Below are 22,726 nucleotides of genomic sequence, written 5' to 3'. Positions count from 1 at the left end.
GTCTGACATGGAGAAGCGAGGAAAAAATCCGGCAGAGAGCGGGCGAACTCCAGGGCATAACCGTCCCGCACCACCTCCAGGACCCACTGATCGGACGTGATCTCGGCCCATTTGGGGAAAAAATCGCGCAGCCGGGCCCCCACCGGAACCAAGGGGGGCGCCGGCAAGGCGTCATTGTGCAGGACGGGAAGCGGGGGAACCGGCGGAGGGATTCCCTGCCCCCCGACGGGCCCCCCGAAAGGGCTGCATGCGCTGGAAGAACCGACCCCGGGAAAACCCCGGAGACTGGAAAGAAGCAGCCCCACGCCCAGGGCGATACTTGCGAAATTCCCGCAAACGCCCCCGGGCCGCACCACCCTGAGACGCCGGGCGGGCACGGTCCTCCGGCAGACGGGGAACTTTCGAGTCCGACAGAGTCTGAATCAACTTATCCAAGTCCTCTCCAAATAAAAACGACCCCCGAAAGGGAAATTTAGTAAGCTTAGCTTTGGACGCAGCATCCGCCGCCCAAGCGCGCAGCCACAACACACGCCTTGCGGCCACGCCAAAAGCCATAGACTTAGCCGAGATCCGCACCAAGTCATACAGAGCATCAGAGAGGAATGAGGCAGCCATCTCAATCTTCGCCACCTCCTGATCCACCAGAGACCAGTCATCAGACTCTCGATCCAAGACCCGCTCCGCCCACCGAAACACGGCGCGAGCGACCAGTCCCCCACAAATAGCCGCCTGGACCCCAAAGGCAGAGACTTGAAAATTTTGCTTAAGGATGTTCTCCAATTTGCGCTCCTCAGAGTCCCGCAAGGCAGAACCGCCCTCAACAGGCACGGTATGCCGCTTGGAAATAGCCGAGACCACCGCATCCACGACTGGCGAAGCTAACGTAGCCCGATCCCCTTCAGGAATGGGATACAGGCGAGCCATGCTGCGCGCCAGCCGAAACGGCGTCTCCGGCGTTTTCCACTGCTCAAGAATAATATCCCGAATATCCTGATGCATAGGAAAAGAGCGGGAAACGGAACGGATCCCTCGTAACAGAGGGTCCCCCACACGCGGAGTCTCCGGCGGCGCGTCCTCAAAACGCAAAACCGAAGAAACCTGTTGAATAAGGTCAGGCAGCTCATCTCTCTGAAAAAGGCGCACCACGGACGCCTCGTCACTGGAGAACGGGAAACCCGACAACCCGCCGCCAGCTTCCGTCCCCTCCAGAGGGTCCTGGAATTCCTCAGAAGGGTCCAGGTCCTCCTCCAGACCGACACGTTCCTCCGACCACAAATCCTCGTCCCACGACACCCGCGGACGCTTGGACAAGAGAGGCGGCGGAGGGGACGTCACGTCAGACGAGAGAGGCAAAGCCGCAGGGAGCGCGGAGGAAACCCCACCCCCCGAAACCCCCTGGGCGCAACCGGGACCCCCAGCCGCCTGAAAATAGGCTTTGCATAAAGAAAAGAAAAAATCAGGGGAAAACCCCCCCGAGGGTCCCAAGGGACTCCCTGCCACAGCAGGGGACCCAGCAGAAACCTGCCCCTGCTTAGACAAAACAGGGGGAAGGTCACCTGAGGTGGAAGACAAAATGGAGGGGCCAGACAGAGAAGATGGCGTCTTTCCCGCCAAAACAGCTCCCTCCATAGCCTGCAGCGGCTGAGAGACCTGAACAGTCTCAGCCGCTAAAGCAGGCAAGCCGGCATCAGCTGTCAAAATATCAGCTGAGAGGGAATCCTCTAAAACCCGACCGTCGGCGGCTCGGGGAATCCCTCCGTGGGCGGACGGAGAAGACCGGGCTTCTCCACCGTTCCCTGCCGACTCGCGAGGCACCATCGGCGGGGAGCTCTGGGCGCCTGCAGCCGCTGCCGACGGAGCTCCTCCACCGCACCGGCCTGAACACCGCTTGCACAGGCCGGCCGCGAGTGCCTCGCGTCTGGAGCACAATGAGCACTTTTTCCCTTTAGAAGTGCTCATTGCTCCATACGCGACCTAGCTGTAAAAAAGTGCCGGTTAGTTGAAAAATACAGTAAAATACAGTGTTCTTAAAGGGATACAACCCTCCAGACCAGCACTACCTCAGGATTTTTTTTTTTTTTTTTTTTTTACAGAACAGACTCCACAGGCTCTCTAAGCAATATGCCTTGCTTGATTTAGGGGGCAAGGCTTACTGCTGAGGCTCCTCTAAAAAAATATGGGGAGGTGGAGGAAGTGGGGGGAGGGACCCCGCTCGAGACCCGCCGGGTTTGACACCCCCGAGGTCGGACGAACCCCCAAACAGAGTCCGTCCAAGCTCCGTCCGGCCAAAAACAGGGACAGAAACCCCCTAAACAAATTCCAACAGCCCTACCAAGGGAGATGGGTACAGATCACATCAACACTTGCTGGAGACTGAAAGAAGACTGAGGGAAATAGAGAGGAGGGGCTAGGATATACTGTCCCAAAGTTTTGTTTTCAGTCTCCACCTGCTGGTCATGATTAGATATATACCCATTCGTAAAGTTAACCTCTACTGGTCTGGAGAGTGCTAAAGAATAACAGTTTATATACCGCAATACCGTGAAGAGCTATGTGGTTTACAAAAGATTAGAGAGGGTACAAAATAATTGAACTTAAGATGTCTACTAACACATAGGAATTGTTCTCAATCCCTATTCTATATCAGGTTCCTATCCCAAAGAGCTGACTTGTAAAAATTAAGTAAAATGCAGTTCTGGATCCACCCACTAAGCAGGGTAGTCTGACACAAGCGCTCTCTAAAGCAGCAGTCCCTTCACTATCAGCTGACTGGCAAAAATATTTACTTCCTTATAAAAGCATTCCTAAAAATTACATTCTTACCTAAACTTACATGATTTATAAACAGAAATACAAAACAAAGATTGGAATATACAGTAAAACTTTGGATTGCAAATAACTTGGTTTGCAAGTGTTCTATAAGACAAGCAATGATTAAATTTTAACTTGCTATACCAGTAACGTCTTGCAATACACATACATACAGTATAGAAGCATCACATTTTCACAACTGAGCCAATGGGTCCTCTCTATATGATGCTGCAGGAATGCAGTGACTGTTCCAAACGAGCAAGGGCTTGCAATACAAGTATGTATATTTTTGTACACGAGTGCCCTGGACTACAAGCATGCTTCTGGAACAAATTATGCTCCCAAACCAAGGTTTTACTGTACTCACAAGTTTAAACACTGTTCATTTTTTTCTTTTTTTGTTACAATCAACATGGGTCTCAGTAGAGACTTACTCCCCCTTCCTACAGAATTTCACAAAGGAGAGAGAGAAGTGCATAAAGATCAAAGAGATCAAATTACAGATGTAGTCCTTTTCAGAATTTTTAAATTTAGACAAATAACATCTAAATTTAGACAAAGAACTTCTTTTTAGCATGGAATATAAGTTCCAGAAATCATATTTTTCGTTTACATACATTTCTAAATATATATAAACATTTTATAACATAGCCAAAAACTTTAAATCTAAAACTACTTATCTGTTTCAGGAGAAACCGCATTTGAAGTGCTAAACACTTCATGGCCCTTATCAGCACAAAAGGAAAAGTACTCTCCTCTCATGCTGTGAACAACTGACAGTTTAAACTTCACTAATACATTTGGACAGACAGAACTCATAAAAAACCCGGGATACTGCAGGACTTGGGAATCAGATGAAGGGAAGAATTTGGCAAGGTCTGAAGCAAGGACGGTGAAGGATTTTCCAATTGGAATGCAAAATAGGCTGACTGGAAGAGGAACCGACAGCAAACGAATGCATAAAAACTTGACGGGTTATGTCCTCTTCCAGGGAGCCAGAGGGGGCTAGCCCACACCAAATATCGGCCATTCTAACTGGCACAGACAAATAAGGGTTGATTTATTAAGTATAATCAAAGACAAATTCCTTTTTTAAAATTAGCTAACATATCAAGGGATCCCCACAGGTAGACAGACATCCCCCCATTGTGCAATGGAGGACAAAAACACTTCCCTGAATTCCTGGCCCCACCCATCTCTGGACTAGGGAAACGCAGTACTAACAGGTCCACACTCGCTTCGTCCTCAAGGACGTCTCAGACACTCTCAAACACACAAAACACAACAGATTTCAGTTCAGTTACTCAACCAGAAAATAACAGTTCCTAGAATCCTTCCCCACAACTTTTCAGCGACAGATCACGTGGCTTACTAGGCAGGAGACGAGAGACAGGATAGGGATGATCAATCCCCACTTACCAGATAGTGGCCACTCCAGGACAGAATTAAACTGATACAGATTCTTGTACTTTAAACTGAGACTAGATAAGTCAGTTGAAGCGGTCCAACGTCCTGAGGTCTGCCAACCCCCCAAAAGGAAGGCAGCCGGCTAAGCAGACACATCAGCCGTAGGACCAGAAACAAGTGACCAATCGAGTAACCAGTGGTCAAGAGACCTTCAAGTCCCTGTTCGGGCGCCAAATGAAAGGTCACTTGGACACACAATGTCAGAGGCGTGAAGAAAGTACAAGTTTTATTCACAGCATGCATGCTGGACCCCTGAGCTCCAAGCTGGCTCAGAAGTGCCAAAACCAGGAAGTTACAGAGATATTTATTCATTTTTCTGGCTATACAACTGAATTCTAGAAAAAGCTTTTCACGTGTTACTTTTCTTAACACTCATTGGTTCTAAGCTCACACTAGCAGGTCACTAGCAGGACACTTATCTAACTCTTACAGTTAAATGTACAGAAGGGCAGGGTACATCATGGCTCAAACTCTTATCTATTCAGCTTACAATGTGGTAAGGTAGGGACATACATTTTAGGCAGATGAAGTCAATAGATTATACACTGTTTTCAGCTATGTAGACCAGAGCAATATTTTAAACAACAGTTAACCATTTCATGACCCTACATTCCCCCCTTTCAGGCTGGCGTACCTAAGGAGCCAAGCCTGACAAAATAAAGTTAGGGGTCAGGAAGTCGGGGTCCCCAGTGGGTAAGGGACGATACTGGGAGAGGGCCAATGCAGCAGTGGAACGTTTGACAGCAGAGTCCATAGTTCAGTGGAGCAGCTTTATGGCTATGGGGACCACACAGGGCAGGCAGCAAAGGAGCAGAGAAGACAGGGCGGCAACCAGCAAGATGATATTCAATGCTGAACCAGAGGGCAACCAGGAGCTGAAGGTACCAGAGATCCAGTCTGCAGTAAGATCACGTCAGGGAACATGAGCCAGTTTGGTGATACGATCCACAACGTCCTCGATCATTTTACTCAAGTTCAAGGCAGCAGTTGGAGAGGTTGAATTTACCACAGACATTACCTTCTGTCTAGAGCTAGGCAGTTCTGATAGAAAGCAGTGTGCATTTTAGCATTCGAAGCTCAGGTGGTCTCATTAGTTATCAGTTTGAATATAGCTTGTAGACAAATAATGCAGTTCAGCATATAGATTGGGGTCCGATAGCCCCAGGTGTCATCCTCAGTCCATGTGGCAGGTCCATAAACAGCAATGATCCGTTCTGCAGGCCAGTCATCACCCCATTCACCTATTTTAAGGGAATTGGTGTAAGTAGACCAGAGCAATATTTTAAACAACAGTTAACCATTTCATGACCCTACAATGTCACTCTGTTTTTTTCTGCTTTTCTTTTCCATGCCACTGCTGGTTCAATGCAATTTTCCATGGTGTCTCAGAGACCTGAATTCCCAAGTATTCAGTATGTCCAATGCTGCAACATCTCTTCTCACAGAGCAAAAGAAATCTCTACTGACTTGATCCTATGACACCTGTCATCATCTATGGACTATTTCTATTAATAAACGTCCATTTCTCTCACTATCTTTTTAACTTTTTCCCTCCCATCTAAAAATTTTTCTGCCCTTTACCAGTGAGCTTGAATTTTAGCTTGATCTATTTCAAATGTACAGTATTATGGTATGCGTTAAATTCATACTTTTATGTTTATTAAAATTATTTGCACCAGATTTGCCTGAAAAACAGCAATAAAACCACATGGTCTTAACATACACTGCAACATCAGTTTCTTTGTTAGCTAACATATTTTCATGTAGATACAAACTTTTCACTAACTGCTTTAGGCAAAGCATATTCTGGCACTGCTTAAATGAATTAAAGGTGCTTTTTTAAGTCTTTTGTTTTGCGTTTAAAATAGCAAATCAGCTAGCACAGTGGATGGTTTTAAAATTATTTGTAATTAGCTAGCACAAACTGCAGCTGAGCATAGCTTCTATGATTATAAATGATGCCTCTCAGAAGACTTCTCTGATGGCCATTTGCATAAACTGTGCTTTTCCAGTGCCCTTCTTGTGTACACACCTTAATTTTATAACTAGCAGAATGATAATTCAGCAGGACTCCATTGTCCTGATGTCCTTTGATGTTCCTAAGAGCTGTGATAGATATCCTGGATCAATGGCCTAAAACAAAGAGTTGTGGCCTGGCTGGCGTGACATTAGAGATTGATGGATTTTTGACTGTACAACCAGAAGGGAATCTGTCCAGTGATGGAAAAGACCAAGGCTCCCACTGGGAATAAGAAAACCAAATAAGGGTCTTTATATACCAAACTCTAATGAGATATTCACAATGAGTTACAATCAAAGATTATACAGACGGGCAAAGAAACAGATTATTAAAGTTCAGTTGATCGCAATACAAAGCTCAGGCATAGCATCTTCATAGCAAACAAAACTTTAAACCACAATTTTCTCTTAGGTAATAACTTACTGGCTAAAAATTCAAAGTACACAGGAAGATCAAGATTTTAAAGTATATTTACAAAAACTTCATTTATAAAAGGTTATTAAAAATAGAATAAGGCAAAGATAAAAACATCAACTAAAGACAAAATTGAGGAAATAGTCTGCAGATCCTATAATATAATATACTAGAGCAATTTGTTTGAGTACTATTGATTCTATTTGCCTTGTTCCCATTTAAGCGGCAGAGGAAAGACCCCGGCGGGGCAGGCCAGCAACAGCCTCTTCAGAACGCTACCTCTACTGGCCAGTCATCACCACCACTTTAAAAGGCCCAGAGATATGTCAGGTCTCATCAGGAGCATCGGGAGGGGGGGGAGGGGGGTTGTCACTGAATCAGTGAGTCCGATTTTTTGGGAAATCAAACCAAAGTCAATTGGTGAATTGATTTGATCGGCGAATCGAGCAGCACTATTTGCTACTTTATGCATGTGATGTACAGAATACTGTACATTATGCATACCTTGCCATATTTAACTGTCTGCAGGTCTATAGGTGGTGTTAAGAGAGGGTGTTGAAAGTTCTCAGCCCAACCAACTTCCTAAATTCTGAACATTTAGCTGAAAGAGTGTTATTTTATTTTGCAAAGTGCCAACTTGCAGAATGCTATGTTTTGACATTAAGATCACTGATTGAACGTCAACAAAAACTGTGGAATTTTCAAGTGTGAAGCGCCAAGCAGCCATGAAGTTCCTATTCCTGCAGAAGAAAACTCTACAGGAAATACATGAATGTATGATGCAAACATTGAGTGACAAATGCCTATCATACTCCACAATGAAGAAGTGGTGTGCAAACTTTCAGCATGAAGATTTCAAAACCGAAGATATAGCAATGTCCAAGAGGTCTCAAACGGCGTCAACTCCTGAAATTGTTAACCATGTCTATGATTTGATTTTAGCAGATCGGTAAATATCAGCTAAAACAATTGAGACACCACAGATATCCACAGAACATATTGGGTGTATAATCCATGAGTAGCTGGGTATGCAGAAGCTGTCAGCCAAGTGGGTGCTGATGAGAAACAACATCAAGTGGACACTTCCATGTTGATTTTGCATTACTTTCAACAAGCTGGCGCCAACTTTTTGGAACGACTAATTAATATTGATAAATGAAAGATTAGGATCCTGGATAATCTCCTGTTAACCCTATCAGAAGTCTGTACGTATAGTGATCAATCTGTTCCTGTGAAGAAGAATTGTAGAAATGTGAATACTTACAGTTTTTAGCACCTCCCATATGAAGGCAGAGCAGTGTCCCCTTCCAGTTATGTCATACAGCAACCGAGCTCCACTGAACAGAGTACAAAGAAGAAGGGGAACGAGGAATGACCTCACATATACTGTACAATTCTGTTCTGCTCTGTAATTTAGAAACGCGAATTAGAATAATATGAACAGGAATTTAACAACCTTTGAGAAACAACCAGCGGTGTGCAACTAGCGCCAACAATAAGGGAGCCAGAGGCTGAAGAACACACTTACATACACAAAATTTATTGACATACAGTCATTTGACTGACAGGAAAAGAGGTCCAAGCCTGGAGTCTAGAAATATCTGAGGCAGAAAAGCAGGCAGAACAGAATACACCAAGGGTGGTCCATATAGACACTGAGAGGATTAACAGAAAGATTATCCAGGTAAAAACCTAATCTTTCATTCTGTTACATCCACTCAAGAGTCCGTACGTATGGTGATGTACCAAAGCAATGGCTAACATCTAGGGAGGGTCAGAAGAGCTTGCGATCGAGGATCCAAAAATGATGTCCTTTCAAGCTGCCACATCCACTCTGTAAAATCTGGAAAAAAGTATGCAGAGTAGACCAAGTAGCTGCTCTACAAATCTCTGCGGGAAGAGCTGCCCAAGACTCTGTCCATGAAGAGATGACACTCCTGGTGGAATGCACCTTGAAAGAAACTGGCGGTTGTTTACCACATGTATGTCAAAGAGATGGCCATGCAAATCCATCAATCTACAGAGGCCTTAGATGCCAGCTTGCCACGCTGGGACTGGCTGGTTAGCACAAACAGATGGTCTGAAAGGCAAAAGTCATCGGTCCTTTCCCAATACTGGAGCAAACCTCTTTGCAAATCAAGCTTCCTCAAAATTCTATTCTGCTTGTCTGAGCATGTAGATTGAAAAGCAGGAAGAAGAACCTCTTGGTTGACATGGAAATCTGACACAACCTTCGGAAGAAAGGAGGGAATAGCTTGGAGAGTGACACCCGCTTCCATAATTCTAAGGAAGGGCTCTCTACAGTTCTGAGATACACTGTGCCAAAAACAATAACTACCAGAAACACAATCTTGATTGTGAGATTCAAAAGAGAAATGTCTCCAAGAGGCTCATATGGGGCCTTAGTGAGGTCCTTTAGAACAATTTTAAGATTCCATGAAGGGAAAGGATGTAACAGCAGGGGCTTTAGCTGGAGCGCACCTCCCAGTAATCTAATCATGTCTGGATGAGCCATCAGCAAAACCTTATGCCAGGAAACAGGAAAGCCCTGCCACCTGCACTTTCAGGGGGGGGCTACTGCAAGGCCTTTCTCCAGTCCGGCCTGAAGGAAAGCCAGGATGACTGCAATGGGAGCCTGTAACAGCTCCACCTGGTCCTTTTCACACCACTGTTGAAAAGTCTTCCAAGCTTTAGACTGCCATAATAGCTTCTTAGCCTGGAGGAGAGTAGCAATAATCACGTCTGAATATCCCTTGCAGATTAGAGCCTTGTGCTCAAGAGCTATGCCGTAAGACCAAAGCTCTGTGGATTCTTCATCGGGACTGGCCTCTGACTCAAAAGCACGGGATGAAGAGGCAACTTGACGCTTCTATCCCATTGAAGATGTACTAGGTCCGCATACCATGTTTGGCAAGGCCATGCTGGGGCCACTAGGATCACGAGACCCAGCAGAGTCACAATCTTGCGAATGACAAGGCTCACCATGGGCCAAGGAGGGAAGACATAAAGAAGACCTTCATGCGGCCAGGGCTGGACCCAACACGTCCAACCCCAAGCTTCCCGGTTCCTCTCTGACTAAAAAAGCACTGCACTTTCAAGTTTTGGGCAGAAGCCATCAAATCCATCACCAGACTGCTCCATCAGCATACAACGAGATTGAACTCCCTTTGGGAGAGCATTCCCCTGGTTCCAGGAACTGTTGGACTTAGGAAGTCAGCCTGAACGTTTTCCACTCCGGCCACAGAAAGAGCCTGAAGGTGGGCTTCTGCTCTTCAGAAGAGAATCTGAGCATCTAGGCATAAGGGGGAGCTTCTTGTGTCAGCAAATCTGGCTGAAAAACCATATAAACGAACCCAATACGACTTATAATGCATTCCGCAAATCGATCAAAACCGCCCTATTCGCAAAATTCATTGACTAAAACAGTCCCCTCCCCCACTAGGACTCCCCTCCCCAACAAACGCCTTTCTCTCTCTCAAGAAGCCCCTCTTTTTCAGATCTCCTCTACCCTTAGAACTCCAACTTATGGATGTCCTAAATCTCTCAGATACTCTTTGCCCATAGATCTCCAATTTAACACGTAAGTTTCCCATTTAGACTATCGTACTGCATTAAGACTCCTTGTACGGTATTATATTTAGACTTATTATATGTTATTGTATTTAGACTCCCTGTATTATATACTATTGAATTTAGACTGTATTATATGTTATTGTATTTAGACTCACTGTATTGTATTGTAAGTGGATCTATGATATCGTATTGTATTAAGATTTTTGCTATTCGCTGAATGTCCAGCCTTCTTATAATGTAAACCGCCTAGAAGTCGCCTGACTATGGTGGTATAGAAAAATAAAGTTATTATTATTATTATTATTCTCTATTCACATATAGCACCACTGTGGCGTTGTCAGAGAACACCCTTATGGTGTTTCCCTCGATGATCTTTTCCAGCGTCAAGACCAGCTGGATGGCTCAGAGCTCCAGATGATTTATGAACCACCCCTTCTGATAGTGATCCCAATGGTCCTGAATTTAGCAGACCCCACAATGAGCTCTCCAGCCGAAAAGGCTTACATTGGTTGTGAGAGTCGCCCACTCTGAAATTCAGAGAGGTATGCCCCTCAACAAGGAGGTTTCCAGAAGCCACCAGCAGAAGCTATTCCTCAATGTTCCTGTCCATAGGAGCTGCACCTGGAGCAAAAGCCTCTGAAGAGACCACTGAGTCAGAAGAGAGCCCTGGAGAGGTCACATGTGTGCTCTGGGCCAGGGGACAACTTCCAGGGACGATGCCATGGAGCCCAACACTGAAGATAATGCCATGCAGTGGGAATCTGATTTGCCAAGAGAGATAGGATCTGTCGTTGCATCTTGTTTGCTTGGCTCTGGAAGAAAAACGTGGTTCCTAGCCATGTTGAAAAGAACGCCCAGATACTCCAGAGTCTGGGTCAGTTCCAGATGGCTCTTCTTGAAGGTGACAATCCAGCTCAACCACTGGAGCAAATCTAATCTAATCTAATCTAATCCTTAGGTTTGTATACCGCATCATCTCCACTCATCTAACACTCGTTGCACTACCATCTCATACTCCTGCCTGGATGGGACTCTGATCAGCTAATTGTCTAGGCAGGGATGCATTTGAATCTCCATCTTCTGGAGATGAGCCATAACTACCACCTTGGTGAAAGTGCAGGGAGCTGTCGCCAATCTGAACGGAAGGGCTGCAAACTGGAAATGCTAAAGTATGTGAAGTATATTTTCTGTGGCCTAGAAAGATGGGAATATGCAAATATGCCTCCATGAGGTCCAGGGAGGCCAAAAATTCTCCAGAAGCCTCAGCTGCGAAGACGGACCATAAGAAGTGCCTCTGCTGCAGACCAGAGGTCCATCGTACCCAACAGTCCGCTTGTGCGGCGACCCATCAGGCTGTTTCCATTTGAGATCCAAGATATACCTCCAGTTCTCTGTGCTTTCCTTGGGCACGATGAAGTATCGAGTATCTGCCTGAACTTGAGTCGATGTCGGGTACAGGTTATATGGCCCAAATGTCCTGAAGGTTGGCCCTGACCTTTTCTGGCCAGAGAGTCAATAAGTAAATCCAGAGGAGGGTGATAAAACTCGATATTGTGATCCGTTCCGTTGATAGCCAATACCCATTAGTCCGAAGAAATTCTCCCACTTCCCATGAAATTCCAATAGCTGTCCCCCAATATGCAGTGAGGCGCGACCGCCAACCTCGAATCATTGGGGCTTCTTGGAGGGAGGGTTGCCGGTGTCTGGAGCTGCTGAATTGCTGTCTATAACCCTGGTAGGACTTCTGGACAGAGGCTCCTTGGGTATACTGCTGAGAATGATGGGAAGGATGAAAATTGCTCCTAATCCCGCCTGCAGGTTGGTGTGGTCTATTTTCTGGCAGAGACTTAAGGCGGTGATCTGCTACACTAGCCATAAGGTCATCAAGGCCCTTACCAAAAAGCATCTGTCCCTTAAAGGGCAGTCTGTTCAAAGTCACCTTGGAGGCCCGAGTCGCCCGCCCACTGCCTGATCCAATGCATTCTGCGAGCCAAGACAGCTTAAGTCGACGTCTTGCTCATGACCCTGATAAGATCATATAAGGCATCTGCCACATAATTCACCCCTTCCATCACAAGCTGAGGCAGGCATCCTCTTCCGTGGATGTTTACTGTCACAGTCTAGTGTAGCAGGCCCGAGCAGCAAGTGAAGCAGCAGCAGTAGCCTTGACCCTCAGAGTGAGAGCTTCAAACTGCTTTTTCAAAATCATGTCCACCTTGCAGTCCTGAGTATCTTTTAGCACAACACCACCCTCACTCGGGAAAGCCGTACATTTGGTGACCTGAGCCGCCACTGAATCCATCTTCGGCTGGTTAAATAGCTGCTAGAACTTCAGTCCCATTGGATAAAGCCCAGACATGTCAATCCTCAGGGACCATCTCCTACTATTCTGTAACCAGTGAAGTAATATTCAGATGCGCAGGAGAAAAGGAAAAATGAACATTAGAGTCACTCATGACTGTACACTGGAAGTGGAGGTTGGAGCCTCCAGCTTCAGTTCTTTAATAGTATCGGCAATAAAGTGGTGGCAGAGACTGTCTTGAAGAGGCAGCGGATCTGCAGGTTATACCCCTGGTCAAGAGCCAGGGAGGCCTAGGACTGCCAGAAACAAACAGAGTCAGAGTCATCCAGGACTGAATCCAAGTCCTAAGACAAAAATGACATGGAGTCTGACCTCCAATCCGGTCAGTCTGGCTCTGAAAGGTCATTGAAGCTAAGGCCCAAGGACTCATGAGAGGATGTAACAGAAAAGGAGATTATGTACTTACCCTGGTAAGCTCTTTTCCAGTAGATAGGCGAGACATTCTAGATAGATGGGTTATGTTACTATGGCTACGTGCCTGTGAAGAAGGAATACAACCTGGATTTTCTCTACAAGTGTCTCCTGTACTTCACTGGGCTCATTAGCTCCACCTACAGTTTAGTATATAAGCACCAAGCCACCAAAGAAATGTGAAGTAGGGACACTCAGGATAAAGAAACAACGAAACAAGCGTTCTGCTCAAACACAAAATGAAAATATCAACTTCAAACAGCCAACAAACGCCACAAAGGAGCTGAGAAACTACTCCTATTGAAAAATGCAACGCATATACAGAATTTTTCCCAGTCCTCAAGGGCCGACAGACATCCAAGAAACAACTTGGAGAAGCAGAAACAGATTGAGACAGTAGGCAGGCGGAGGAAGGACAGGGCAGAAGTCTAGAATGTCTCACCTATCTACTGGAAAAGAGCTTACCAGGGTAATTACATAATCTCCTTTTCCAGTGCAATAGGTGAGACATTCTAGACAGTTGGGACGTATAAAAGCAGTCCCCAAAAGCCTAGGGTGGGCAAGCTGCGCCGGCCCCTAAGACCAAGGACCCAAAAGCAGAGTCTTGTATTGCCACCACAAAGCAGCCATATATCTGGTAGAATGCACCTCGACAGAAACAGGAGACTGTTTACCAGAAAGAATGCAGGCTGACGAAATGGCCCTATGGATCCTTCTGGAAATTTGGCCTTGGAAGTGGGAGCAGCCCACTTAACAGAATTCATCAGCACAAAGAGAAAGAGGCGAAACTCATTTATGCCTCTAAATAGTGAAAAAGCACTCTGCGCACATCAAGATTCTTCAGAAGATGATCTCATGTCTTGGAACCAGAAGGTTGAAACCCAGGTAACACATTTTCTGATTGACATGGAAAGCCGAAACCACCTTCGGCAGAAAGGAAGGAACCATCCACAAAGAAACACAAGTCACCATCTCCTAGAAACAGAGAAATGGTTCCCTACAAGAAAGAGCCTGGAGTTCTGAAACATGCTGCGCTGAGGTAATTGCGATCAGAAACACGGTCTTGATCATCAAATCCAAGAGGGAAGCATCCTGAAGGGGCTCAAAGGGAGCCTTGGTGAGGCTAGACAGCAGCAGGTTGAGGTCCCAGGAAGGAAATGGCTGCTTAATTGTCGGTCGAACACAAAGAGCTCATTTCAGAAAATGAGCGACATCAGGATGAGCCACTAAAAAGAAATGACAATCCAGGGCTCCAAACAAGAGATCCCGGCCACTTGGACTCGAAGGGACGCTACAGTAAAGCCTTTATCGAGACCAGTCTGAAGAAAGGCGAGAACACTGATATCAGAACCGAAGCAGGCTTCACCTTATCCTGAACATGAAATCGACATGTGGCATGACTATATAAATCAATGTAAGTGCATGAACTTTAGTACTGCATGATAGAGAATTGATTAGTTTCTAAAATATTTAAAGAAGATGAAAAGATGATAAATGTTTTTAGTATTTGTGAATATGATAGCAATTTCAGGAAAATATAGAATGTATTTTTTTTTGTCAATGATCCGACTAGGAACACTGAGATTTATCACACTCTGACACCAGATGGTGCTAAGCTCCATTTCTGAGTCATATACTAATATTGCTATTAGCAAGTGGCCATTAAAAACAATTACCACGTGAGCATTTACTGCCACCGATTTTGTAGGTGGTAAGGGCTCATACTGTAATCCTGCCCTAATCAGCACAAAGATATGTAGATGTGCTAGCTCATTAGTGCAGAAATGCCCACTCTGCCCCCTCCACAGAAATAAATATATTTTTAGCACATGGTTTGAGTATGCAGATTGGGATCTTACCACAGGACACCGGAGCACATCCTGCGGTAAGCTCTTTTAAGTGCTGTATGCGTAAATGCTTACTGCAACTTAGTAAAAGGACCCTTTAAATTGGTTAGTCAAATATTTACTCCACTTGTTACTTGTCTTGTTAAAATGTTTATTTTATTTTTATTTTTCCTCTAACTCTACTTTTCACTTCTCTATTACCCTCCAGGTACTTTAGTTAGATTGTGAGCCTTCGGGACAGTAAGGGAATTTTTCAAGTACCTTTCTTATTTCTAATCTTAATGTATATTTTCTGTAAACCGCTTAGAACCTAACGGATGTAGCGGTATATAAGAAATAAATTACATTACATTACACTACCTGAAGAAATTTAAACTACAGTATTAAAGGGAACAGTAAATACATCTGTTAGTGCATGTTCATATACAACCTCCAAGCTCTGTGAATCACCAGATGCAAAAGCAGAAGAGTCAGTTTCAGTAGTAAAATACTTTGTAAAATCATCTACGACCAATGCTGATCTTCTCAAACATGAGGCATCACAAATCACTCACAAACATACAAATCAGAACTCTAACATAAAGAGCTATATAACATATTTCCCAAGGACATGATAAAACCACTAGTATGGAAAATTTCAAAGGCATTTATAAAGAGGAAATCATTAAATACTATGGTTTCTATGAGCATGAACACTTTTTTTCTTGCACTGCAACACAAACAGCATGGAAACTGGAAATCTGTTGCACACGCTTACCCAAATGGATCACCAACAACAAGGAATGCAACATCTGTAACATCAGCATCCTTCAAAATTTCATCAGCTTCTTGTTCTACCGTTTCTCGGTCAGCAAGAATCAATTTGGTGCCATAAAATTCTTCCTGCACACAAAAGTAGAAGATAATGATTAGATTTGTTGTTATCTGCCAATTTCCTTTTCTTGAGTCCTGCTAGACCAGTTAGACTATTCCAGAAAGAATGAAAGATTAGCTTCTTACCTTCAGTAATCTTCTTTCTGGTAGTCCCTGGAGGATTCTATGCTCGAGGTATTCAATCCAAATCGTCGCCCTGTAAATTTTGTCTGGCGGAACAGCTCGAGTCTCCGCCCATAATGCTGCAACACTCCTAGTTAAGTGGGCTTTGAGAGAAACTAGTGGATGCTTGCCGTGGGTGATTAAGTAAATGAAATGGTCATATGGACCCAAAAGAAGCCTTAGATGCTATCCTATCTCGACGAGTCTGGGCCAACAGGACAAAAAGATGACGTGAATGGCAAAAATCAGTTTTTTCCAAATAGTGGTGCAGTGAACTGTAAATGGTGTTGAAGAACATGAAAACGCAGAAACCTGTGATGATCCAGGCAGAATGGAATATCCAAGCACACCAGTAATTCCCTCAGAGCAATGGCAGCTATGATCGTACACAAGTTTCAAAGGAAAAAAATTAGATAAAGCAACAGAGTAGATCAAAAAGACTTCTGCATGGATCACTTGCAGAAACTGAAACTGTAGGTGGCTCTTCTCTCTCAGTATTAAGATGATGAGCACATGGTGAGAAAAGTGTTGGATTTCTACAAACATTGGATTTCGGCTAAAGATTGAACACCTCGAGTACAGAATCTGGAAGGGACATACCAGAATCGAACTTGCCAGTACGTTAAAGTCAAAACTCATAACTAAAGTGTATTACAACAAACAAATGTAGAAAGCATGTGAAACATGGCTCACAGAATTCTTTCCCAACCCCTCATGTATACTCATATGTATGTTATGGAGGGGTTAATGGGCATCTGACTATGTGCCTTGGTATATGTGCGTGTATGTGTGGTGGTGGTGGGTTATATTTATGTGTATGTGTCTTCTATGCGTCTGTAATTAGGAGGAAATGAGAGAGAAAGATAGTTTGAAAGAACAAGCGATCAAAGGACCCGGTTTGGATATCAACTGAAGTAAAGAGGGCAATAAATGACAAAAAAGTATCCTTCCGGAGATGGAAAAAGGACCCAACGGAGGAAAATCACCAGGCGCACAGGAAATGCCAAAAGGAATGCCACCAAGAGGTTAGAAAAGCGAAAGGGGAATACGAAGAGGGGCTGGCCAGGGAGGCGAAAAACTTCAAGGCATTCTTCAGTTACGTAAAGGGGAAGCGACCAGCGAGAGAGGAGGTGGGGCCGTTGGACGATGGGGATAGGAAGGGAGTGATTAAGGAGGATAAAGAGGTAGCTGAGAGGTTGAACACGTTCTTCTCGTCGGTTTTCACGAGCGAAGACACATCTAATATACCGGACTCAGAGGAGTTCATGAGTGGGGAACAGGCCGAAAAATTGGAGCACATAGAGGTAAATAAGGAGGATGTCCTCAAACAGATAGACAGGTTAAAATGCGGTAAATCACCGGGCCCGGACGGGATCCACCCAAGGGTTCTGAAGGAACTAAGACAAGAAATAGCGGGCACAATCCAGCATGTTTGCAACCTATCCTTGAAAACTGGTGAGGTACCATAGGACTGGAAATTGGCGAATGTCACACCTATCTTCAAGAAGGGATCGAGGGGTGACCCCGGGAACTACAGGCCGGTGAGCCTGACTTCAATTATAGGGAAGATGGTGGAAGCTATGATCAAGGACGGCATTTGCGAGCACATCGAGAGGAATGGCCTACTGAGAACAAGCCAGCACGGATTCTGTAAGGGAAGGTCGTGCCTAACGAACCTTCTGTACTTCTTTGAGGGAATAAGCAGTCGGGTGGACAATGGGGAACCCATAGACATCATTTACCTCGATTTTCAAAAGGCTTTCGACAAGGTGCCACATGAAAGGCTGCTTAGGAAGCTGTGGAACCACGGGGTGGGAGGGGATGTGCACAGATGGATCAAGCACTGGTTGTCGGGTAGACTGCAGAGGGTCGGAGTGAAGGGCCAATATTCTGACTGGTGGGGAGTCACGAGCGGTGTGCCACAGGGATCGGTGCTGGGGCCGTTACTCTTCAACATATTTATCAATGACCTGGAAAAGGAGGCAAAGTGCGAGGTTATAAAATTTGCAGACGATACCAAACTGTGCGGCAGAGTTAGGTCCAGGGAGGAGTGTGAGGACCTGCAAAGGGACCTGGACAAGCTGGAAGACTGGGCAAACAAATGGCAAATGCGCTTTAACGTGGAAAAATGCAAGGTCATGCATATAGGGAAAAAGAACCCGTTGTTCAACTACAAATTGGGGGGGGCATTGTTGGGAGACAGCAGACTTGAGAGAGACTTGGGTGTGCTGGTGGATTCATCACTGAAGCCATCTGCACAGTGCGCAGCAGCCTCGAAAAAAGCCAACAGGATGCTGGGCATCATAAAGAGGGGCATAACAACCAGGACGCGGGAAGTCATCATGCCATTGTATCGAGCGATGGTGCGTCCACATCTGGAATACTGCGTTCAGTATTGGTCGCCACACCTCAAGAAGGACATGGCGGTACTTGAGAGAGTCCAAAGGAGAGCAACGAAACTGGTAAAAGGGCTGGAGCACTGCCCATATGCCGAGAGGTTGGATAGGCTGGGGCTCTTCTCTCTGGAAAAAAGGAGGCTCAGGGGAGATATGATAGAGACCTTCAAGATCATGAGGGGCATAGAGAGGGTGGATAGGGACAGATTCTTCAGACTGAAGGGGACAACAAGTACGAGGGGGCATTCGGAGAAACTGAAGGGAGATAGGTTCAAAACAAATGCAAGGAAGTTTGTTTTCACCCATAGGGTCGTGGACACTTGGAATGCGCTACCGGAGGAAGTGATCAGGCAGAGTACGGTACAGGGATTCAAACAGGGATTGGACGGATTCCTGAGGGATAAAGGGATCGTGGGATACTGAGAGAGGTGCTGGGATGTAACACAGGTATAGAAATCTAACCAGGTAATAAGTATAGAAACCCAACAGGTCGTGCATGTGCAAGACCAGAGGGTTAGGACTACGATGGGAAGATAGGACTTCAATGAGAAACCAAGGTGGCAAGGGAGCCCCTTCTGGTGATTCAGACAGGTCGTGACCTGTTTGGGCCGCCGCGGGAGCAGACTGCCGGGCAGGATGGACCTATGGTCTGACCCGGCGGAGGCACTGCTTATGTTCTTATGAAAGGTGTAATTCACTAATCAGTATGTTACATTGAATCACACTGCTTCTTCAATATATATTATAGCAATTTTTTGGAGGGTTCATTTATATATTCCATCTCACGTCACTTTTATAGCACACAAACCTTCTCCAGCTCTATGACTTCTCCCTATCTCTGATTAGAGTTGTCTACCATTGGTTGAATCCTACTTATAGTCTCTGCTGCTAATTACAATCAATGCAACCAGGGAAGGCACACTCACATGGGGAAGGGCAACTATATAACTTCAGATGGAGTCTGTAAACTCAGAAAACATCCATATGTGTTACTTATAATTTTACCTTCTGCACATTAAAATAAAATTCTGATGATTTCTGAGAAACTCCTCCTGAGCACATGTAACAATGTCCATCAAAACATAGGACTAGATGGGCCATTTGGCCTTTATCTGCCATCATGTTTCTATGTTTCAAAAGAATGTGCAAAAGTTTGCTACTAGCTTAATGCAGCTCTGCCAACAGCAGCAGATATTACTTGGGAACAGATATAGGGATGGTTGTGGCAGTTGCAGGTGATTATTTTTTGAGGGTGGTGTGGGGGGGGGGCAGTTTTTGGGGATAGGGCAGATTGTGGGATGGAGTAATAGATGTGGGGTAATATTTTTTAGGATGTGAGGGCAATTGCAAGGGGTAGTTTTTTGGGAGTGGGGCAGTGATTTCCTCTCCTGCCCGGTCATTCGAAGTCGGAAAATACCGCAAATTCGTGGACTGCAAATTCACGGGTCAGCACTGTATGTGTAGCAAACCCGGGGGGGGGGGGGGGGAAATTATAAGTTATAATGAGATAGCCAAGCTCCCTACCAAACAGGACTGGAGGAGAGGCAAGTCCTCACAACACAATCAAATTCTGCTGAATTCTAATTTTTCCCCTTTACAGCCAAAAATCTCTAATATATATATATATATATATATAGCAAGTTTCTGCCCAATAAACCAGATGCAAGACTAAATCTGCTACCTATCCAAGCTCTGGCAATGAAAAATAAACCTTAAAAGAGCTAGTCTACAGTTCAAGAAACCAACCCTCCCTTTTACTAAACCGTGATAGCAGTTTTTAGCACAGGGAGCTATCCTGAATGCTCCGCGCTGCTCCCGACGCTCATAGAGTTAATATGAGAATTATAAACAGCCGCAGCTCCCTGCGCTAAAAAACGATATCATGGTTTAGTAAAAGGAAGGAGGGCAAGTTAGGAAAGTTTAGAAAAATTAGCAGCATGAAAAGACTACAGTTAATTTGAAAAGGCCCTCTTGTATCAGAGTTAGCCAGAAAGGGAAAGCTTTTTTTAAAAAAAAGTGCCAAACTTATGGCTGCTGAAACCTGACGTAAGTGTTGGCACCCAAGTTAGGTGCACCGAGGCAGTATCGTCTGATATACCCATGGCCACACCCCCTTTTGAGTTTTACACTAGTAGATTTAGGCGCTATGCCATACAGAATAGTGCGCAGCCAGATGTGTGTGCAAAGCTTAAGTGGTATCCATTAACTTCAATAATTGGTTCTTAGCACTCAATTATTGGTAGGTAAGGGCTCCTTATAAGAACATAAGAACTGCCATCTCCGGATCAGACCTTCGGTCCATCAAGTCCGGCGATCTACACACGCGGAGGCCCAGCCAGGTGTACACCTGGCGTAATTTTAGTCACCCATTTCCCTCTTTGCCTCTCGTAAGGAGATGTGCATCTAGTTTGCTTTTAAATCCTAGAACGGTGGATTCCACAATAACCTCCTCTGGGAGAGCATTCCAGGTGTCCATCACTCGTTGCGTGAAGCAGAACTTCCTGATATTTGTCCTAGACTTGTCCCCCCCCTAGTTTCAGTCCATGTCCTTATTTAGTTTGGATATGCAAATCTGGGTGCCATATATAGAATCAGGGGGATAACATTTACATCACCTCTCTGGCTGGCATAAGTGGTGGCGCCTAATTTTTACAAGCATATTTAAGCATTGCACTAGTATTCTAAAGAAGAAAGTAGGTGCCTATGTTCCTTTGTAGAATAAGCTCCTCCCAGGCATCCAGTTATAGTGTTAACCATCTTATTTACACATTACAATTCTGTTAGCAACACTGCAAAGAAACAGCATAACTAGAAAAGGTGCAGAAAAGGGCAACCATAATAATAAAAGGGATAGAACTGCTCCTCTACGAGGAAAACTATGTACAAGGGCTCTTTAGGCTGGAAAGACAGCTATGATACTCCCAAAAGGAGTCAAAAGGGTAGTCTTATAAGAGCACCTAGGCTGTAAGGCTCAACTTATTTTATAAAGGCAATATAAGCACCTTCTAGAAGATAGCCTTCGTCAAAACTCTCAAACAAAGCAGAGCTTTGCTTGTAACATAAGAATCAGCTCATACGCACTTCTTATACAATACATATCTAAATATTGATCCTATCCTTCTTTCCCAGAAAGTACTGTACTATGTTTTGAGTGCCTACTTTTTACTTGGGTATACCAAAGATTTGATATGCGCCTTACTTGTAAGATGCTGTTCTTCTACATGTTCGCCACTAAAAATAATCTCCAAAATTATTGAGTAAGCGCAATAAAAGATTATTTTTTGTTTACTTTTATTTATTAGTCCTTATTTCTGCCCTTTGGCCATGGACCAACATCGTATCAAGCTCTGGAGTCAAAGCGTTATTTTGAGAGAAAAAGGATATAAAAATTCGAAGTTGTTTAACTCTTCACCAGTAACAGTAATAATTTTTCACGTAAAATGTCGACCTGCTGAAGGTCCCTGAAATAACTCTGCTGATGTCCTACTGCATTCAGAACTTTTTTTACAAGTTCGGTTATCTGTGCAAGCTGATCTGTGGTTTAAAGCATACGTTTTATTGTATATGACATAAAGAAAACATTCTCCGTACAAAAAAAAACCAATACAAAAACCCAACAACCTACCAGCGCATCTTTTCCTACAGTAAGTACCGAGGTATACGCTTCCAAGTACACTCGACTGCATTGCCTTACAATTTCTAGTCCTTTAACTGTAATATCCTTGGCGTCTCCTAACCCTAACCCTATTAAATAAAGCATTTTCACAACTTTATCAGGAGCGCTGCTTCTAAAAGCTGGCAAGTCCGCTCTATCCCTGATCTTGCCGCACTAAGACTACCAAATTAACGTGAGGATATTAAGCGAACCCTCTTCCTTTCAATTTAGACCCCTTTTCTCTTTCATGTCCCCTGTACCTCTCTCCCACCACTGCTCCCTTCAGGCAGAAGCGATCACGCGTGACGTCACTGCCGCTTCCGGTTCTGTAGTTGTACTATTGCGCATGCTCTGTGCTGGCGTCTTCCAGAAAAAAAAAAAGCGCGGGGTTTGTGGGTTTTTGTGTATTTTTTTATAGTAGGCTAGAATGACGGTTGAAGATTAACCTTTGTAAAATGAGATTTCTTTTTTTTTTTTTTGCCTCCATCTCTCTTGTGCTGCAGGTTCATGGAAATACTGTGTGGGCATTACAGGTGGTGGGTTTAGGAAGTAAACGGGGGAGAGCCAGGTAGGTTAGTGATCAGTTTCCACACATGGGGAATCTGTCTTTTATCCAGAACACTATTCATTTTATATTAGGGACTGAGGGTCCAAACGGTGCATCCTTGATATTATGGTTACTATAGGCTCTATTGTCTGTTGTGATGCTTGAGAGGCTTTTGGAAGTAGGTATAG

General features: G+C 44.7%; 1 protein-coding gene across 1 annotated transcript in view; it reads right to left on the bottom strand.

Annotated features, from left to right (window-relative positions):
* Positions 1–22,304, bottom strand: part of DPH5 (diphthamide biosynthesis 5) — a 76,440-nt gene extending 54,136 nt beyond the window's left edge. The window contains exons 1-2 of the mRNA XM_033916894.1: positions 21,962–22,304; positions 15,663–15,787 (exon numbers count right to left, since the gene is read on the bottom strand). Of these exons, the coding sequence (XP_033772785.1) occupies positions 15,663–15,787; positions 21,962–22,096 (260 nt within the window). The 5' untranslated portion in view covers positions 22,097–22,304. The remainder of the gene's footprint in view (positions 1–15,662; positions 15,788–21,961) is intronic.
* Between the last annotated feature and the right edge of the window lie 422 nt (positions 22,305–22,726).

The sequence above is a fragment of the Geotrypetes seraphini genome, chromosome 12 (assembly GCF_902459505.1).
Source record: "Geotrypetes seraphini chromosome 12, aGeoSer1.1, whole genome shotgun sequence".
Lineage (NCBI taxonomy): Eukaryota > Metazoa > Chordata > Amphibia > Gymnophiona > Dermophiidae > Geotrypetes > Geotrypetes seraphini.
Note: the sequence above shows the minus strand (reverse complement) of the source record. Positions and strands in the feature narration are given on the sequence as shown.